We start from the raw sequence: 18,254 nt of genomic DNA, 5'->3' as shown, positions 1-18,254 counted from the left end.
AGTAATTTTCTTGACACGTTTTAGGGTCAGATCGGCTCCTCTAACACCAGAGTTGCAGCTGCCCCGTGGCTCGCGTTAACCCGCTCCCCAGCCCCAGTTCCTGCTCCCCAGCCCCAAAGCCTCCCTGGGAACAGCTCTGTTTTCGGTTTGCAGCAGCTGTGATGCCAGCAGAGCCCACAGGCACCACCTGCTCCCGAGAGGGAAGTTCATAGAGTTCTCACAAGCTTCGCAGGCATTTTGCAAGCTGGGCTGAAGGTGTGCATCCCCCTGGCATCCCTCCAGCATCCCCCAGCCCTTCCTGCCCGGACCAGGCTGCCTCCAGGGACTTTGGCTCATAGCTGCATCCAGGCAGCTCCGGTCAAAGGCACTGAAGCAGGGGGGAGCCATTCCCGCCGGGACGCCGTGCTGCGAGTCACGGGCGCAATGGTGATTGCGCAACCCTCCCTCCCAGCCGCACTGTCCTCTGCCTGCAGTGGAAGAGTCGCTGCAGGCCACACTGCTGCTCTCACCCAGTTTTGCATCCTCCCACATGCTGCTAGGCCGTGTCCTGCGGGGCTGCGCGGGGCCGGGCACATGGGCGCTGGGCGCATCCCGCCCAGCTGCATGCACTCACCCACACCGGGGCCCCGGCGCGGTCCTGAGCCCCCTGCACCGCTGTGCATCCTGCACATGGGCGGTCGCCGGCCCGCGGCGCAGCAGAGGCGCAGGGTTGGGCTGGCCCTGCCGGGGCTCCCCTCCGCTCAGCGCCATTCAGGGACGGTCACCAGCGGCTCCTGGGGCAGCGCTCGCCGCGCGGCCCGCCAGCACTCAGAGCGGCTGCTGACGAGACAAAGCCCCCAGCTGTGCCAACACCAACCTCCTTGGTCCCCCTGTGTGGCTCCGGCTCGGGTGCAGACGTAGCAGAAAGGGGGCTCCTCCGAGGGCAACGGCGTCGACGGCGCTGGTCACAGCAGATCCTGCCCGGCCCAGCAGCCTGCGCCGCTCCTGCGCGGGGTCGGGCAGGACCCACCGTGGGTGCTGGGGGGCAGCTGCACCCTGCCTGGCGCTGCCAGCTCAGGCCTTGCACAGGCGAGGGAGGAACCAGCACAGGGCTGGGACGCGCTCGCGACCACAGGAAGCTGCAGCGACCACGAGCACAGGAGCCGCAAGGCCGCTGCAGCGGCGCTCGCCAGCCCCCGAAGGAAACGCTGCTGCGAGCTGCCCCCCTTGCTGCGGGGCCCCCCCGGACCTGGCCAGGCTCTGCTGCCGCGGGGCTGTGCCGGACGCCTGGGCCGCAGGGCTGTGGGACCAGGGCACAGCTCCCCCGGCTCAGCCCTGCCGCCGGTTCCTGAATCGGTTCCCCGTTTCTGCGGGTTCCTGGGCAGCAGCCGCTTCCTGCGGCTCGGGAGAGCAGGGCCGGTCTGCGCCGGGGCTGGCTCCCCGCCGGAGGGGCACTGGCTCCGGGCGGCTCCTGCCCGTCCGGGGGCACGGGACCCCCTGCCCAGGGACCCCAGCGCCACGCAGGGCCGCGGACACAGAGCACAGGCCGCGGGGAGCTGGTTTGCATAGTTCTGAACATTTAATAACTCAGTCTCTCTAGCGTTATATCCACATCCATTAAATTAAAAACAGGCTCAGGAGGCAGCTCCCGGCTGATTAAATTACAAGAAAAAATTACTGTGCACCAAAAAGTTATTATAGAAAAATAGTCCTGTGGCCCCCGGCGGGCGGCACCGCACCGGCTGGGCCTGGGCTGGCAGCGGGCGCCGGCGCCGTGGGGCAGCACAGCCCCGGTGCGCAAGGGGCTGCGGAGGGGGTGCGCGGCACCAGCCCGGCCCCGGGAGCCGTGGAACCGAGGGCGCTGGGGGGGCTCCGGCCGGGAGCAGAACGGATTGTCACCAAGGGGGGGCAAGGCACGTCGGGGGGCAGGGGGAGCGCGCCGGGGCGGCCACAGGTGCAGGGACCAGCCCGGGGCGCTGCCGCAGAGAGGGCTGCGTCCCTGCTGGCCCCGGCCCCGCGCGGGCAGGAGCACGGGGCAGAGCCGGCCCCGGCGCGCTGCAGCCCAGGCCCCAGCGCTGCCGGCAGCAAACACACGCACGCAGCCCTGCACGGGGAGGACTGAGCCACGGGCGCAGCTGGCACAGCCGGTGCAGGGTGCAGCCGGCACGGCACAGCACAGCACGGAAGGGGCATGGGCCAGGGCCCGTCCCCGCCGCCCTGCAGCGCAGCGAGGCGCCAGGTCCCCACCTTGGCCGCTGGGGAGGCAGCGGGAAGCGGGCAGCGACAGCCAAGGCCTGGCCATTATTGCTGTTGGAAGGCGAGGGCGGAGGCGGGCAGGCCAGCGGGGAGCCGCGGAGGTGGCCAGGCCCAGGTGGGCGCTGGGGGGGGCAGCAGGACCCCGAGCCCTGGCCGGCTCAGGGCAGAGCCCCCCATGCCCTGCGCTGCCCTGTGCTGCAACGCCAGCCTGGGGCCTCACATGCGGCCCCAGCTGGCAGACACCCTGGGCAGGGCTCCGGCTGCCAGCGCAGGGCCAGCGATGGCCCCAGCGGCCACTGACCGCGCAGGCGCCTAGTGCAGGATGGACACAGGGCCCAGAGTGGCGGTGCAAAGCCGGGACGGCAGCAGCAGGGCTCCCGGAGCAGCCCAGGCCACAGCGCAGCATGGTGCTGAGCACAGGACGGCAGCAGCGGGGCCCCTGGAGCAGCCCGGGCCGCGGGACGGTGCCGAGCGTGGGCTGGTGGCAGTGCGGAGCAGCCCGGGCTGCGCTGCGGGATGGTGCTGAGCGTGGGACGGTGCCGAGCACAGGACAGCGGCAGCAGGGCCCCCAGAGCAGCCCGGGCTCCGGGGAGCGGACGGGAACTGAGTCCGGGCCCCTCTGCCTGGCCGGCCCCGGCGCCGGGCAGGACGGAGGGGCCGCAGGGCTCATCAAAGGGCACTTTGGTCTCTGATGAAGGCAGTCCTCTCGCTGTGGGCCTCGTACTCCTCACCGTCCGACTCGGAGGGGCCCTCCTCCTGCCACACATCCGAGGGCAGCCCCTTGTAGGAGATGATGCCGCTGTCCAGGGCGTAGACCTTCACACCCCGCAGGCTGAAGCCCGAGCGCAGCTGCAGCGCCAGGAAGACGGTGACGAAGATGACGACGATGAGGACGCAGCTGAGGCTGGCAATGAGGACGGGGAGGTTGGCGGGCGGGGGGGCCTCGGCCAGCCCCTCGCCGTCGGCCAGGGCGGGCGACGCGCGGCTGCTCTGCGTCTGGTGGGAGCAGGAGAGGTCGAGGCTGCTGAAGTGCGAGTGTGCCGGGCAGGTGAGGCACTCGTTGGCCGTGGGCCCAGAGCAGGTGGCGCAGGAGGGGTGGCAGGGCAGGCACAGGTGGGGCGAGATGGGCTCCACGCTGTTCTCCAGGGTGTAGTGCGTGCTCTGGATGCCGGGCGCGAAGCCGGGCGGGCAGTGCTTCAGGCAGCTCTTCTGGTGCAGGTAGTACCCCTCCTCGCAGACTGCGGGAGAGGCAGCGGTCAGCGGGCGCCAGGCGGCAGGAGCGGCCCTGCGGCCGGGCGCCGGCGCTTCCCCCAGCCCCGCACTCACCCACACAGGTCTGGCTGGAGGTCAGCGTCTTACAGCCGCTGCTCTCCAGCTGGTTGGAGAGACTCGGGGACTCAGTCGCCGTCCCATAGAGCACCAGCGTGAACTTGGTCAGCGTGCCTGCATGGACACGGCGGGTGAGGAGCTGCCGGTGCACCCGCGGGGCCGTCTGCCACCAGTCCGGTCACAGGCGGAGGACGTGCACCGGGAACAGCCAGGCTGTGGGGCTGCACCCAGTGCCAGGAAGAGCCCAGCCCGGCACAGGACAGGCCCACGGCGCCACCGGGCCACGGGCACCTCCTCCACGGACCGGGGCTCCCCACGGCATGGCACCAGCCTGCCGGGACCCCGCGCGCTCATAGGGCAGCCGCTTCCCCTCCTGGCCTCTCCCCAGCCAGCATGGCCTGAAGCGCCGCCGGCACCCGCTGTGCCATGCGGGATGCCGGGAGCATGCAGAGCGTCCCCAGCCCGGAAAGCAGGCAGCGGCAGCAGGGACCCCAGCCCAGCCCTACCGTAGTTGTTGGCGTCACTAGTGTTCTCGATCTCCAGCACCCAGTCCCCAGCAGGGTCCTCGTCCCAGGAGTGCGTCGTCATGAAGGCCCAGTCGTTGAAGCCGTCCGCTGAGTAGTCGTGGGGCCTGGGGCGAGAGGGGGGCGAGACGTGTCCTGGGGTCCCGGACCCGCGCGCGCCCACCCGGCCGGGGCAGCCCAGCGGCACCCTGCAGCCCCAGCACCTACCGGGAGGCCAGGAGGGTTGAGCGGGTGCCCATGGGGCTGACGAGGTGGATGGCCAAGTCCCCCCGCCGGTTGTAGGACAGCGTCAGCCTGGCCTGCGCATGCTCCAGCCGGCTGATGTAGTTCGCCTTCCCCAAGCAAGCGTCCACTTTCCGCCGAACCTCCAAGCGCTTCCCGATGTCCCTGCCAAGGAAAGCCAAGGGTGACAGGAGCCCCAGAGCTGCCCCGGCAGGGGAGGGCGAGCAGGAGCCCCCGGCCCAGGCGCCCCAATGCTGCGGGTGCTGCACAGACCTGCACAGCCCGAGCCTGGGAACTGCCCAGGCCCCGCAAGCGGTGGTGCTGAGGGGCCGGAGGGTGCGTGATGGTGGGGCCGGAGGGGGCACGATAGTGGGGCCGGGACGCGATCCCAGAGCAGCTGGGCTGAAGCCTCCTCCCCACTGATGGGACGCAGCCCTTTGCGGCCGTAGGAAGCAGACGGCCCCAAGCAGCGCGCAGCCTTAGTGTCACGCGCGACTCATCCCCATTCCTGGAAGGGCCGGGGGTGGGGAGGGCTTTGCTCTGCTGAGCGCACGCTGCCCAGCTGCCTCTCCTGAATCCCGGCTCTGTGCCGGCCATGAATGGGCCCTTTCTTCGCTGGACACTGGGCCAGCACCGCCCCGCGCAGCCCCGCCAGCCATGGGACGGGGCACTGGCGCGTCCCCATCCCGCTGCCACCGCGCGGCCTCCTCGCCTGCAGCCAAGCGGGGCCAGCAGCCGCAGCAGAGCCGGCTCCTGGCCACGGAGCCCGGTGCAATGCCAAGCACAGAGAACGTCCGTCCTGCGCAGGCAGGGCCCGCGCTGGCCTCTGTGTGCCCAGGCTGCAGTCCCGGGGAGCAGGCAGGGCACCAAGCAGAGCCAGCAAGCAGGGACGCCCTCCCGGTGGGGACGGGAGCTCCCAGAAAGCGCCCCGCTCGCAGCCACACGAGACGCAGCACACACTGCACTGAGGCTGCGGCCAAGCGGGAGTAAAAGGAGCTTCTGTCTGACCCCTGAAAAGCCCCTCTGTCTGATGACTCGTGCTTGCTGCTCCCAAAACCACAGCATCCCAGTCTGGATGTGTCCCCACTACGCCCTGCCCAGCCAGAGCAGGAGCGGGGAAGCTCTGGCGCCTCCCAGAAACCAAGCTGAAGGCAGCTTTTCCAGCCCTTCCCAAGCTCTCCCGAGATGGTGGCCCACTGGATGCAGAGTTGAGGAAGCAGCTCAGCCCACGAGATCCTCCCTGCCCTGGGGCCGAGAGCCTCCCCAGCTTGGCTCCTGTGCGGAGCTGGGCACGCGGCAGGCACTGGGCAATGCCCTCCTGGGCTCACCAGCCCTTACTTTGGCTCCGTGAGGATGTCAATGACGCATTTCCTCTGAGGTCCCACCGTGGTCCAGTTCTTGGCCAGGCTCACCATGGCCCCAGCATCCAGCAGGCCGTAGCCGTAGGAGTGGCTGACTGTGGACAGAGAGGCGGTCAGGGAAGCGAGGATGTGCCTGAAGGAGCACGCGCACCGCACCGTCCCGGCCGGCACAGCCTGCCTGTGCTGCACTGCTCGTGGGGGCGATGCGCCACCTGCCTCCTCCGCCCTCCCCGGCGCCACTGCGGGTGCTCTGCCCCCAGCACCCCCAGGCTCGTGGTGCTCCAGAACATGAGCCCCGAGCCCGGCCCAGCCCGCCAGGCCCTGGCACCCCGGGCACCTTTGCGGCCGACACCGTTGGTGACCCAGTCGTTTGCGTTCAGGTGCGCCGGCTTCGATGTCTGCACCACCAGGTGCTGCATGTCCCGCCACGTCAGGTTCTTGCTGCAGGGAGATGCAAGGCTCAGATGCTGGCACAGCTCCTCCAGGCCCCAGATGAGTCCCAGACCGAGGTCTGTTGGCTCACACGGGGCTTCAGCCTCCCCCCCCACTCCGTGCCTGGCCTTACTTTGCCTCCAGAGCGAGGGCAATGATGCCGGCAGCGAGGGGTGCTGAGGCCGATGTCCCCGTGTGTGATTCGGTGCATTTCTGTCTCAGGTCAGTTGTCACCTGCAAGAAAGAGCCCAAGGGTGGGAGGTGCAGCACCCAGCTGGACACCCCCAGGCTGTCGACCAAGAGCTGCTGCAGGGCACACGTGTCCCTGCCAAGCAGAGGAATGCAAGGCAGAACAGCTGACCTGGCCTGGTCGCACAAGAGCAACCCGCAGGGCTGCTGCATGGCGGAAATCGGCATGCGGAGCGGGGCCAGCTCTGCACACCAGCAGCACCGCCCGCCATGCCCCAGCACGCTTGGTGCCCCACGGGGCTGCAGCTCGCCGCCCGCGCCGCCCCTCCGCGAGCTCCCAGCCCCTCAGCTCCACAGCCCGGACTCACGATCTGCTTCTCGTTCTGGTTGCCGCTGCTGTAGGTGGTGGCGAGGGTGGAGGAGCAGGCCTCGCTGTACCAGGGCACGTTGCCGTACTGCGTGGTGCTGCTGATGGACAGCGTGTAGATGCTGTTGGTGTAGCCATCGCAGTTGCAGCTGTCGTGCTCGCGGCCCCCGTTCCCGGACGCCCAGACGAAGATGGAGCCTAGCCCCCCTCGGCCCTAACGAGAGAGGCAGAGCGAGGGCTAGCACCGGCGTGCTCGTGCCGCTTGTGCTGCCAAGCACAGAGCCCCGGCCCCAGAGCACCGTTAGTCCAAGCGGGAGAGACAAGACTGTGAGCACACGCAGCCGGCACACCGGGAACCCCGGTGCTACCACGCTGCCCTCCAGTCTGGGCTCGCAGCACAGCCTCCGCAGCGCTGTCATGCTGCGGGACGCGGGGAGACAGCAGTGGAGGAGACACCAGGGCAGCTCCGCAGAGGCTACGGGTGCTGCCCCCAAAGGTGAGGAGCTGCGTGGCAGCAGGCACTGCAGCGGGGTGGGTCCCAAGAACCAGTGTCTTTCTGCCTGGCTGACTTGGAGGGGTTTGTACGCGTGTGGGATTCGCAGCTGCCTGGCAGCCCTGCAGGAGCTCCATAGAGCGGTGCCTGACCGGCGGCTGAACACCGTTCACAGCACGTGTGACCGGGCGGCGTGGCCTGACCAGGCGGGTTTGCCAGCCCTGCCTCGCACCGCACGCGTCTTTCCATGCAGGGAATCCCAGGCAGAAACATGCAGCGCAGACGAGCCACGTAGGCTGCATCACGGCTCAGCCGAGGCACAAAGCAAACCGACAGCAGGCGAGGAGAGTGGGGAGGGAGGACAGGCAGCAGGAGCGAGGATGAGCTGCTGGCACGCATCGAGACGGGAACCAGCGCAGGGATTCACAGAGCGGGGAGAGACGGGCCCAGCGCTGGGCTCCGGGGGAGCTTTCTGAGCAGCGATGACATGGTCCGATCAGAAAGGAGAGATAAGCACGGCATGGGGCTGCTCGGAAAGGAGAGATAAGCACTGGAAGAGCCATGACTCAGAGCCATCACACAGGAAGAACCAGAAAAACCAACAGCGCCTGATTGCAGAGATGGAGCGAAAGACAACTCACGGGGGAGAGCTAGGACAACCCAGCTGCCCCAAACAAGCAGGGCAGGCCTGGGGGAGAGGCGGCAGCCGCCCGGCCTGGCCCGGCCCCGGCACGCTCTCCGGCTCACCTGGCTGACCCCTCGGAAGAAAGCCTCCTCCGCCAGCCGGGCCGGGCCGTCCACCGTCTTCCCGTCGTCCTCGGGGCCCCAGCTGGCACTGTAGATGTGGATGTGGTTGGGATTGAGGCCGAGGGAATGGGCCTCCACAGCATCAGTCACCTCCCCATCCAGCATGCGCACGCCTAGGGCCAGAGAGCAGACGTCACGGCGCCGGCGCCAGGCTGGGCCGGGCCGGGCGGCCCCGCTCAGCACCGCTGCGGCCCGGCTACAGGCCGGTGCCCCACGATACAGGCCGTCACGGTGTCACCGAACTGCCCTGGCCGGCAGCGCTGAGACCCCGCGTTACCACCGCAGCGCCAGCTGCCAGCACCTGCCAGAGCCGAGCGCCAGCCCGGCTCTCCCTGCAGGGGCAGGGTGACACCCACCTCCGATCCTGGCATTGTAAGCCACGCCGACGCCGCAGATCCCGTTGTTTGCCACGGCAGCAACCTCCCCGGCGCAGCGCGTGCCGTGTCTGCAACGGGAACGGCACACTGCGCTCAGAGGTGGGCGCGGAGCAGGGCGCCGGCACCCGCCGCCCCCTGAGGAGCGGCGCCCTGCCTCTCCCAGCCGCGCGGGCGATGCCCCCGCCGTGCCCAGCCTGCAGGACACAACCGCATCTGACCCTCCTGCTCTGGAGCAGTCTGCACTGGCTCCCGGCCGGGAGCAAGGGAGGCAGGGGGTCTCAGGGGGCAGAAGGATGCACCCCCCTCACATCCCCCCATGATCCGTGGGGCCAGAGTCCACCTGAAGCCACGTTTCCTTCCTGCAGCTGGGCTCCACCACCCTCACCATCGCCTCCTTTCTCACCTGTTGTCATTCATCTGCGTGTAGCGGGGCTGCGGGTCTGGGTCCTGGTCATTGACATCAAAGCTAGCCCCTGGATCCTAGAGGACAGATCTGGCAGTTAGAGGCTGGCAACCCAGGCCACCAAGGGCCACTGCCCTGGGGCCATGACCGAAACCCACGTCAGTGATGCTGGGCTGGGTGATGGGCGCGGGCGCTCCCTCCTGCTCTTCTCCCACGCGGTCCCAGGACTGAACCGGGCTGACAGCTCTGCCCCGACAGGCTCCACGCGCACGCGGCCCGGCCTCAGGAGCTGCTCTGCCCGGGGGGAGCCTCCCACACTTACGTAGTTGCCCTCCAGGTCCGGGTGGTTCTTCTCAATGCCATCATCCAGGATGGAGACCACGATGCCCTTGCCAGTGTAGCCCTGCTCCCAGGCCTGACGCACATTCAGGTCCCGCTGGTTTGTGTTGTACTGCCAAAAGAAGTCCTGGCAATGTGAACCGTGCCCAGCTGCCGGCACGGCACGGGGTGCACCTGGACCCTCCCGGCCTGGGGCCAGGACACGCAAGCAGCAGCTTCGGCTCCACTGTTGTGGCGTGGGGATGAGGAAACCCCACGGGACTGGGATCAGGGCAGACAACGCGTTCAACCCTGCATTGAGGGCCCAGAGCGCTGCACAGGGCCGAAGAGGGCCACACGGAGAGGACATCGAGCAGCCCTCAGTTCTGCTTGGGCCCAGTGAGCAAAGCTGCCCTCGCAGAGATCAGGCCTGCATGGGCCACCTGAGCTTGACCCTGGAGGCAGCAGGCACGAGCATGGTCCCAAACCCTGGGACAGGCAACGGGCCGACTGCCCTGCTAGCCAGGCCCCGGGCTCTCCCTGGCCCTGCCAGAGCTGCTTGCAGGGAACCTGCAGCTCTGCTCGTGCAGCCTCCCCCCGAGGGGCACCCAGGCAGAGCCCCTGCCTCCAACCTGCCTCTCTGAGGAGACCTTGGCCTTGGCCGGGGCGAGCAGCAGCCTGACAGCCCCTCTGCGCCCTCGCAGCCGCACCAGTGCAGCACGGGCCCGCAGAGCCGCCCCTCCGCACCCGGCCCCGCGCAGCCCCGGCACCCCGCCGGCGCTCACCAGGTACCACTGCTGCGGGAACTTGGGGTCGGTGGGCTCCATGAAGATGTCTCTCTTGGTCCTGCGCTTTGCCACCTGCTGCTCCAGCCAGTGCACCTGGGGGCACAGACAGGAGGGAGCTGCCGTGCGGCGCCGCAACCCTGCCTGCTCTCCATGGCAGCCAGGGCGATGCGCACCCAGCCGGGCCGGGCCGTGCTCCCGGGGCAGCCAGCAGCTCCCCGGGCCCCTCAGCCGGCCGCCTGCCCGCAGGGCTCTGCCAGGGAGCTCGCAGTCCGCTCGGAGCCAGAGCAGGCGAGACAGGAGCAGGCGGCCCGGCTGCACCGGGCACCACGCGGCTCGGCTCCAGCGGGATGCAGGCCGGGGCGCTGAGCTCCACTGAGCAGCGGGCTGGCAAGCCCGGAGCCTGCCGGCAGCCACCCGCGCCATACGCCCTGCTGGGCACGGCACCGCCGGCCGGCTGGCACTCCAGCCCTGGACCCGGAGGTCACGCCGACCCTGCCGCGCTGGGGCCGGGCTTGCCTCGCCCGCGCGCCAGAAGGGAGAGCACTCCGGGGAGCCGAGGCTGCCGCTCTCCAGGGGCGCAAGAGGCCACCAGCCAGTGACGCCGCTCTGCCAACACCCTCCCGCGCTGGCCGCGCGCCGAGCCCCCTCCTCGCCCTGCCGCAGGCCGGGGATGGTGCAAGGCGGCTGCTCCCCCGCCTGCGCCAGGGCGGGCTCACGCGCACCTGCGGCTCCTGCCACCAAGGCAGGTCCCCCAGAAGCGGGGCAGGGACCCACGGCGCGTCGCACGTACCTGCGGCTCCCTGGCCAAGCGGCTGTGCCGGGGCTGGTGGGGCGAGAGCGAGCGCTTCACTACGCCACTGTGCCGAAAGTGATAATAATCGCCAAAGATCTGCAGCAGAGGAAGGGGTGAGATGGGCACGAGACCCTGACCCCCGGTTCCCCACCCGCCCGCCTGCAGCCCCGCACCCGGAGCTGCCCCGGGCCCGGCGCCCCAGCTCGCAGCCCCGTCCTGCCCGCGGCCAGGCTCCAGGCGCCGCTGCCCCGCGGCCTCCGCCGGGGACAGGAGGGTCCGAGGTGGCCTCTGCTGCTCCTCACGCTTGCCTGGGCCAAGGACCAGCACCGCACGACGCCTCCCGGGGCTGCCAACGTGCTGAAGAGGCACCGCAGGGCCCAGGGTGCTCGCGGGCCCCTTCTCCCAGCACACCAAACCCGGCAAACCCACACCGCACCGGAGTGTCCACCACGCACCGGTGTCCAGCCTGCCCACCGCACTCGCGGCAGAGACCGGCTGGTGAGCAGTGCTCACGCTGCCCGGCGGGGACGGCGCCGGGACGGGGGAAGAACGCGGTGCCAGCGCAGCCCAGCTGGGCCCGGGGGCCACGCAGCCTCCCAGCCAGTTATTTTTAAACCCTCTGCAGTCCGGTCATTTCCGTCTCCCCTCCGGCACATCCTGGAGGCTGGCCCGGCTGCAGAGCAGCGCGTCCCACCCTCCCACCCAGCACCCTGCCCGTGGGAGAAGGGGCCAGGGCCAGAGCCCACCCTGCGGCCGCGGGAGCAGGCAGCAGCCAGCGCGGGATCCCTGCCGGCACGCTGCACAGACACCCGCAGCGGGCTGGCCAGGGGAGCGCGAGGGGGAGGACCTGCGAGGACAGTTCGACCCCTGCCCACCCCCATCCCACAGAGCTTAGAAACTCTGCCCACACACCAACTCTGGCCAGCTCTGCAGGCAGCCCAAGCCAAGGCAGAGGAACGGTGCCGGGAGGCAGCCCCAGGCACAGGGCCGCCAGCCCCGGCTGCGCCGCTCGAAGCCCTCAGCCCACCCCACGCCTTGCCGTGCTCCGCAGGGCGAGGGGACGCACCCCAGGCTCCGGGGACGGGGCCTGCACTGCACCACACGCCGGCAGGTTGAGCAGGCACCTGCCAAGGGTGGCCTCTCCGCTCCCCATGGCACAGCTCCTCGCGCACCGTTCCCACACGCCGCTGCTCCACGGACGGGCAGTGAGAATGGAGCAGGCTCGTGGCGGGCCACGGCTGCAGCACCCAACCTGCAGCGCTGCACGGCAGCTGGACACTGCTCCTGCCGGCGCTGCCGCTGCGGTCCGGCCTCTGGCACACGAGCACCTGGGTATGGACTGGCTCCAGCCACGCACAGGGCACAATCCAGGCGGGAGGGAGGGCCAGGATGCCACCGACAGCTCCGTTCCAGCTCCCTGCAGGGCACGGGCGCGTCACCCCCGCCGCTGGCGCAGCCACCTGCGGAGCATAGCCCTGCCTCGCAGGGCAGCACTGCCTCTCCGGGGCTGCAGGAGTCAAGAGGAAGCATGGAGACAGACTCAGGCCTGTGTCCCTCCAGCACAGCCCACGATGCCAAACAGCTCAGGGCATTTGGGAACTGCTAGGAAAAAAGCTGCTGCCCCGAGGCGAGCAGAGGGGCAAGGAAGCAGCAGCCCCGCTGCCCTGGCCCAGCGCCCTGCCACCCTCTCCGGGGTAAGAGTGGAGTCCCGATGGTTCCCGCAGGCACATCATTGCTCTCCCTGGTCGCTGGATGCAATTAGGTCTGCACGGACACCGCAGCCACAGCGAGGAGCCGGCCAGCCCACAGGCTCCCGTCCTCATCCCAGCAGTCCCCGTCCTCGCACGGACAGAGCCAGCCCCACTGTCCCTCCCCATCGCGCCCAGCGCCCGCGAACTGGGGCAGGCAGCCGCAGTCGCCGGAGAGCACCCACTGCCCCGTCCCCCGCCACGGCTTGCAGTCACCTGGGCCAGCCCCAGGGCCAGGCGACACGGGGCTGCTGTGCTCCCTTGATGTGTCCCCGGGAGCAGAACCATGTGCTGCCATGGCAGGAGGGGGTTAACGGAGACCTGCAGCCCAGCAGGCACCAGGAGGTGAGAGGACTCCCCTGGGAAAGGGGCAGCCAGACCCCAAGCTGCAGCAGCTCCAAACGCCCTGTCTCGTTCCTATCCCACCAGCAAGACCAGCTTACGCAGGCGCTGCTGGTTCGCTCTCCCTGGGGCTCCCAGCGCCCGGCTGGGACATCCCGTGGGCAGCAGCTGTGGATTTCCCCAGCACCCTCCACCCCTGCCTGAGCCGGCAGTGCCTGGACCCCTTCTCCTCTGCTCGGTCCCCCTAGGGCAGGGACGACCGCGCTCCCGTCTCACCAGTCCCCCAGGACGCTGTCGAGGCTGGGTCTCTGCCCGGGCACAGGAGCCCGGCCGAGGGGCACCCCATGCTCGACTGCCATCCGCCCAGGCACCGCAGGCAGAGGTGGAGCAGGGAGCACGCCAGGACGGCGTGCCTGCAAGAACAGTGTCCAGACACCAAACCGAGGCCAGGATCCTTTCAGATAAGGACCCTGGGGGCCTCTCGCTGCGGCACTGCCAGAAGCACCCAGCCCTCCTCCGCCTCCCTCCTCCGGGCTGGCTGCTGCATCCTGTCCCAGCAAAGCAAACACCCCCAGGAACAGCAGCAGGAGGGAAAGCGCAGCCTCCTTCCACCCCTGCTCTTCCCAGCGGGCTGCTCAGACACCTCTGCTGGGAGCGGGTTCCCCAAGCCAGCTGAGCCTGGTCCCGCCGCACAGGCACTGGGACAGGCTCCAGACTCAGGGAAAACATGCCCAGACCAGCACCTCCCATTGCAGCCCGGCTGACGCATCCCTCTGGGGTGCTCCATGCTCCTGCTCCGCCGGGAGCTTGGCGAGCCCGGTGGAAAGGCGCCAACCGGCGGCGCAGCCTCGCGGGAGAAGGGGGGTGCTGCCCCAGGCAGACTTGTGCACACTGCAGCAGCGCGCGGGGGCTGAACAGACCTGGCTCACCCCACGCCACACAGCCCCTCACCCCGGCTGGCCTCCTCCCCCATGAAAGCCCCAGAGCTCAGGGCTCCCGGGGGCTCCTTGCCCCAGCAGTCCTGTGCGCCCAGGGCTGCTCGCAGGCAGTGCCCGGCTCACGCGTGGCCAGGACGCGGCAGCGAGCTGCTCCCCACGCAGCCACCTTCCCCACCCCGCTGCCGCTCGCAGACAGCTGGCTCACAGCAAGGTCTTGACACTGCAGCCACAAATTGTGCAACTTCCTCTGGGATTTCGCCCCGAGCTTCCTTCCTGCCAGAGCCAGCGCAGCCGAGCGCCAGGGCTTGGCTGCCAGGGCACAGCGAGCCTCCGAGCCAGGGGACGACTGTGGTCACTCACCCCAGCCCCCTTGGCTCCCCCAGCCCACCCCGTGCCAGCGAGGTGAGCACTGTGGCTCCGCAGGGCACAGGCACAAACACCCGGCCCTGCTCCATCGGCTGCAGCTCAGCCGTGCTGCTCCGACTCGCCATGCCCGCACACCATGGACGCACCAGCTCCGCAGCATCTCCCTGCCCCTTCCCTGCGGCCGCTGCGTGGGGCCAGCCGCACTCGGAGAGGCGGCGTGCCCCGACCAGGCAGCCAAGGCCAGGACGCTTCCCACGGTGCGGGGCCAGGGAAAGGGCTGCCGGTCGGGCTGCCATGCCAGCGCCGGGCAGCTCTCGCCACGCTGCAGCAACGGGGGTGCGAGAAACCCTGGTCGGCTGGCAACGGCCGGCCGACAGGAGAAGGGAACAACGCAGCCCAGCGTCCCGCCTGCCACATCACCCTGGCAAGCAGGGAGCTCTGCCAGCTGCCGGCCGCTGGCAGCGCTCTGCCAAGGCCCCGCTTTCACGCCCAAACGCCTCCGGAGCAAGCATCAGCCCGGCTGCTGGCAGTGCTGGGCCCGCGCCAGCACCGCCCGGGCAGAGCACGCTGCCGAGATCCCGGCGCCGAGGACAAAAGCCAGGAGCATGGCGGGCCATGCACTCCTCCGCGGTCACCCCGTCCTCCCCAGCCTGCTGGGGACGACCGAGGCGGGCAGCACCCACACAGCCTCATCCCTTCGCCGGCCAACGTCAGGGAAAGCAGGCAGCCACGGGAGCTGCCAACGCGTGTTCACGAAGGGCACTCTGGGGCCAAGGACACTGGGCTCCGTTGGGCAGCTCCGTCAAAGCCCTCAGCCCCTGCCAGGCCAAGCGGAGGCAATGCCCCCGCGTGGGCGCAGCGCACCACAGGGAGGACTGGAAACATGCCCAGAGCCCTTTCTCCTCCCCCGCGTCCCCAGTTTTCTCGGCCTGGGATGGCCTTCCCCCTTCTGGCTCTGCAGTGGTGCGCTGGGCCCCGGACAGTCCCACCAGCTCCCTCCAGCCCATCCGCACAGAGGCAATGTGGCACGGTGGGAGCTGCAGCGAGCGGCAGTGCACACGCCCGGGGGAGGTGGGGGGAGAGGACAGGGGCACTCACCGGGCCCAGGTTGAGGAATCCATGCTTCTTGGCCAGCCTGTCGGCCTCGCGGGGCCCTGCGGGGACGAGAACGGCCCAGGTGTTGGTGTAAACGCGCTGGGCCAGCACCTCTCGGGCCAGGAGAGCGAGGGCAACCACCAGCGTCCACAGCAGGAGCAGCGAGCCGGGCCTCAGATCCATCAGCGTATCGGGGCTTCCTCCAGCTGCGGAGCACCAGGGTCCGGGCAGCGGCGGGCCCCGCGGCCTCTTCAGCGTCAGCGCCCCGAGGCACTCCGGCCCCCACGCCGCCCCGCTGGCCCCCGCGCCGTCCAAGCGACCATGGGGACGCAGCCCCAACAGCTGGGCCCACGGCAGCACAGGAGCACGCTGGCCGGCACAGCACCAGGATCTGCAGAAAGAGGGAAAAGGGTCAGACTCATTGAGGGCCAGGGCGCCGCTGACGGGCCAGAGCCGTGGCTCACGGCAGGGCTCCCAGGTGCCGGAGGGCAGGAGAGGATGCCGGGCTGCACCATGCTGCAGGGTGACTGTGCTGTTGTGGGACACGCAGGCCCACGGGCAGGACCTTGCCGACTGCGGCAGGGACAGCGAGGGGCGGGAAGGAGGGAAGCCGGCGAGAGCCATTGCCACCTGGTCAGCTGAGCCACGGATCCGGGCGCCTCCACCATCCGCCCTCGATCGGACAGCAGTGAGCGCCTTGCTGCCTGTCACCATCAACAGCTCAGCTCTGCCCTTCTCCAGGAGCACAACACAGTGACACCAGTGTGACTCATCTCCAAAACACACAGGAAAGAGCCACAGGGACCAGGACAAGGGACACGTATCTCCTCCAGAGTGGGGACTTGCACGCAGGGATGCTGGAGGACAGTTCGCTTGGCCTTGGAGGGACAACAGCAAGAGACTGGGAAAGGCAGGTTGGGGAGCAGAGCAGGGGTGACCCCCACGTAATGCAAAGGAGCCTGCTGCATTAAGGCAGCCGGAGGGGAGGCTCTGCACACTGAGCTCCGAAGGGATCCTGAAATATCTGGTCATGTTTCAGAGAGAGCGAGAAAGGCAGGAGTCAGCAATGCCGCGGAGGAGATGGGCTGGGCAGGGCCGAACCCCATCCCCCTCCAGCAAGCAGAGGGCCACAGCATGCAATGAGCCTGCAGCAGCGTCCAGGAGGGAAGCAAATCCTGGCAGCAGACTGGAGACCCTGCCACAGGGTTGTCTGCAGCGTGCAGACAGTGCTGCGATTCAGACGCGCTGCAGCTCCCCCTCCAGAGACCAGGCCTCGGCCAGCCGAGGGCTCGGCAGGTCTGCCGAGGCACCGGGAGCAGCGAGCACCCACCGGGGCTGGAGGGAAGCCCTGCTTCCCGCATCCTGCCAGGGCCGAAATCACAGCTTCCAGCGGGAAGGAGCCTCCGAGCCCCCACAAGGGGACAGACCACTGAACGCGCGGAGGCAAGGCAGCCAGCACAGCGCAGGGGCGCACTACGTACCACGGCCCTCGCACGAGGCGCGTGCCAGCAGCTCGCCCCCCCGCGCGCACGGGGGGACAGAGCTGCATGGAGGCCCCACGCGCAGTGTGACACCCAGGGTGGGCACGGCGCGGCCGAACTCCTGCCCGCCAACCCCAACCTCGCGCAGCACGGAGCTGCCACTCGCTGCAGATGCAGCTGGCCGGGCTCTCTCCCGAGCATCGCGGGACACCAGCGCTTCACTAGACGCTGGATCCCACGGCCACGAGGCAGCGGCGCAGCGACCCAGGGGCTGCAGCAGCACCGCAGCCCCGGCGAGGCCCCGGGCTGCCGGCCGCCCTGGCACGTCTGTGGCATCCCCGGCTGCAGGGAGGCTCGCGGGGCCTGGAAGCTGCCCATCGCAGCCCCTACGGCCAGGCCCCGGGCAGCCCCGAGGGAGGGACGGGAGGGCGCAGGGCTGCGGCCCGGGCACCTGCCCTCGGGGCGCTCCGCGCCGCCGGGCAGGGACGCGGCGGAGCAAAGTCCCCCACGCTGCGGCCGCGCAGGCTTCGCCCCGGGAAGCAGCCCAGGGCCGCGGGTCGGGGCCCGGCGCCAGGCCCGGCCGCGGGGAAGGGGCTCCCGGCGCCGCCGCGGAGAGCCCCGAGCCGCGCCCGCCGCTCGCCGCCCCCCGCGGCTCCTCCGGTCCGGTCCGGTCCGGTCCGGCGCGGCCGGGCCCCGAGCCGAGCCGAGCCGAGCCGAGCCGCCCCCGCCCGCCCCACGCGGCCCCGGCGCTGTCCCGCCGCCCCCGCGCGGAGCGAGCCCGAGCCCCGGCGCGGCCCGACCCGGCGCGGCGCCCTTACCGCGGCGCGGGCGGCCCTGCCCGCTGCTGTCCCGCCGGCGGCCGGGACCGTCTGTCGGCGGCGCCGCGTCACGTCGCGGGGCAGCCCGGAGCCCCCGCCCCGGAGCCGGGCCCGGCCCAGGCAGGGGCGGCCGGGGCGCCGCGCGGGGCCGCTTGTTTACGCGGAGCAGCTGTCAGCGCCGCCGCCCCGCCCCGCCGCCGCCCGGAACCGCTCCGCTCGCCACGGCACGGCACGGCGCGGAACGGAACGGCCCGGACCGGAACGGCTCGGCTCGGCACTGCCCGGCCCGGCGCGGCACGACCCGGCTCGGCGCTCCGCGGCCCGGCTCGGCTCAGCCCCGCTCGGCTCGGCTCGGCGCGGCCCGGCCCGGCGCGGCCGCCGCTCCGCGGGCGCCGCCGGATGCCGTCACCGCCGCCGCCCCGCCCGCGCCGCCGCGCACCGGCCCCGCAGCCCGGCGGCCGCCGTGCTCGCCCGCGCCACGCAGCCCGGGGTCGCCGGGCCGGGCCGGGCCGGGCGCGCTGCCCCCGGCGGCGGCCGCCCCGCGACTCCGGGCCGGCGCGGCGTCCCGGGCGCCCCGGGCGGGCGGGAAGGAGGGAGCGCGGCCGCCCGCCCCGTCGGTCGCCCGCCCCGTCGGTCGCCCGGACCGCGCCAGCCCTCCCGCGGGCACGCGGCGCGGCGGCTGCGGCCTGGGAGCCTCCCCGGGAAACTGTCGGGAGAGCAGCAGCACCAGGAAAATCAATCACGCTCTAGTTTCACATTTCAGGAGACAGACTTCCACCAAGGAGAAAAGGTGAGAAGTGAATTACAGTTCACTTCAGCTTCAGTCAT

At 70.5% G+C, this 18,254-nt stretch overlaps 1 protein-coding gene across 1 annotated transcript; it reads right to left on the bottom strand.

Moving 5' to 3' along the window:
* Positions 1–1,539: 1,539 nt before the first annotated feature.
* Positions 1,540–17,474, bottom strand: FURIN (furin, paired basic amino acid cleaving enzyme). Its single transcript, XM_067305370.1, has 16 exons — positions 17,427–17,474; positions 15,131–15,518; positions 10,636–10,734; positions 9,843–9,938; positions 9,062–9,190; positions 8,740–8,816; positions 8,316–8,404; positions 7,900–8,072; positions 6,661–6,873; positions 6,237–6,337; positions 6,009–6,112; positions 5,649–5,766; positions 4,296–4,475; positions 4,071–4,195; positions 3,562–3,678; positions 1,540–3,473 (listed from the first exon to the last, which is right to left on the bottom strand). Exons 2-16 carry the CDS (start codon positions 15,308–15,310, stop codon positions 2,905–2,907), a joined length of 2,370 nt encoding a protein of 789 aa, XP_067161471.1. The 5' UTR covers positions 15,311–15,518; positions 17,427–17,474; the 3' UTR covers positions 1,540–2,904.
* Between the last annotated feature and the right edge of the window lie 780 nt (positions 17,475–18,254).

Source organism: Apteryx mantelli, chromosome 15, assembly GCF_036417845.1.
Source record: "Apteryx mantelli isolate bAptMan1 chromosome 15, bAptMan1.hap1, whole genome shotgun sequence".
Taxonomy (NCBI): domain Eukaryota; kingdom Metazoa; phylum Chordata; class Aves; order Apterygiformes; family Apterygidae; genus Apteryx; species Apteryx mantelli.
This window is presented reverse-complemented; position numbering and strand designations above follow the sequence as displayed.

Coding starts and splice junctions, on each gene's coding strand:
- FURIN (XM_067305370.1), bottom strand. CDS start 15,310: ATGGATCTGAGGCCCGGCTCGCTGCTCCTGCTGTGGACGCTGGTGGTT. Junction 3,679..4,070: donor TAGTGACGCCAACAACTACG/GTAGGGCTGGGC, acceptor GTGTCCATGCAG/GCACGCTGACCAAGTTCACG. Junction 3,474..3,561: donor CTCCAGCCAGACCTGTGTGG/GTGAGTGCGGGG, acceptor CCTCTCCCGCAG/TCTGCGAGGAGGGGTACTAC.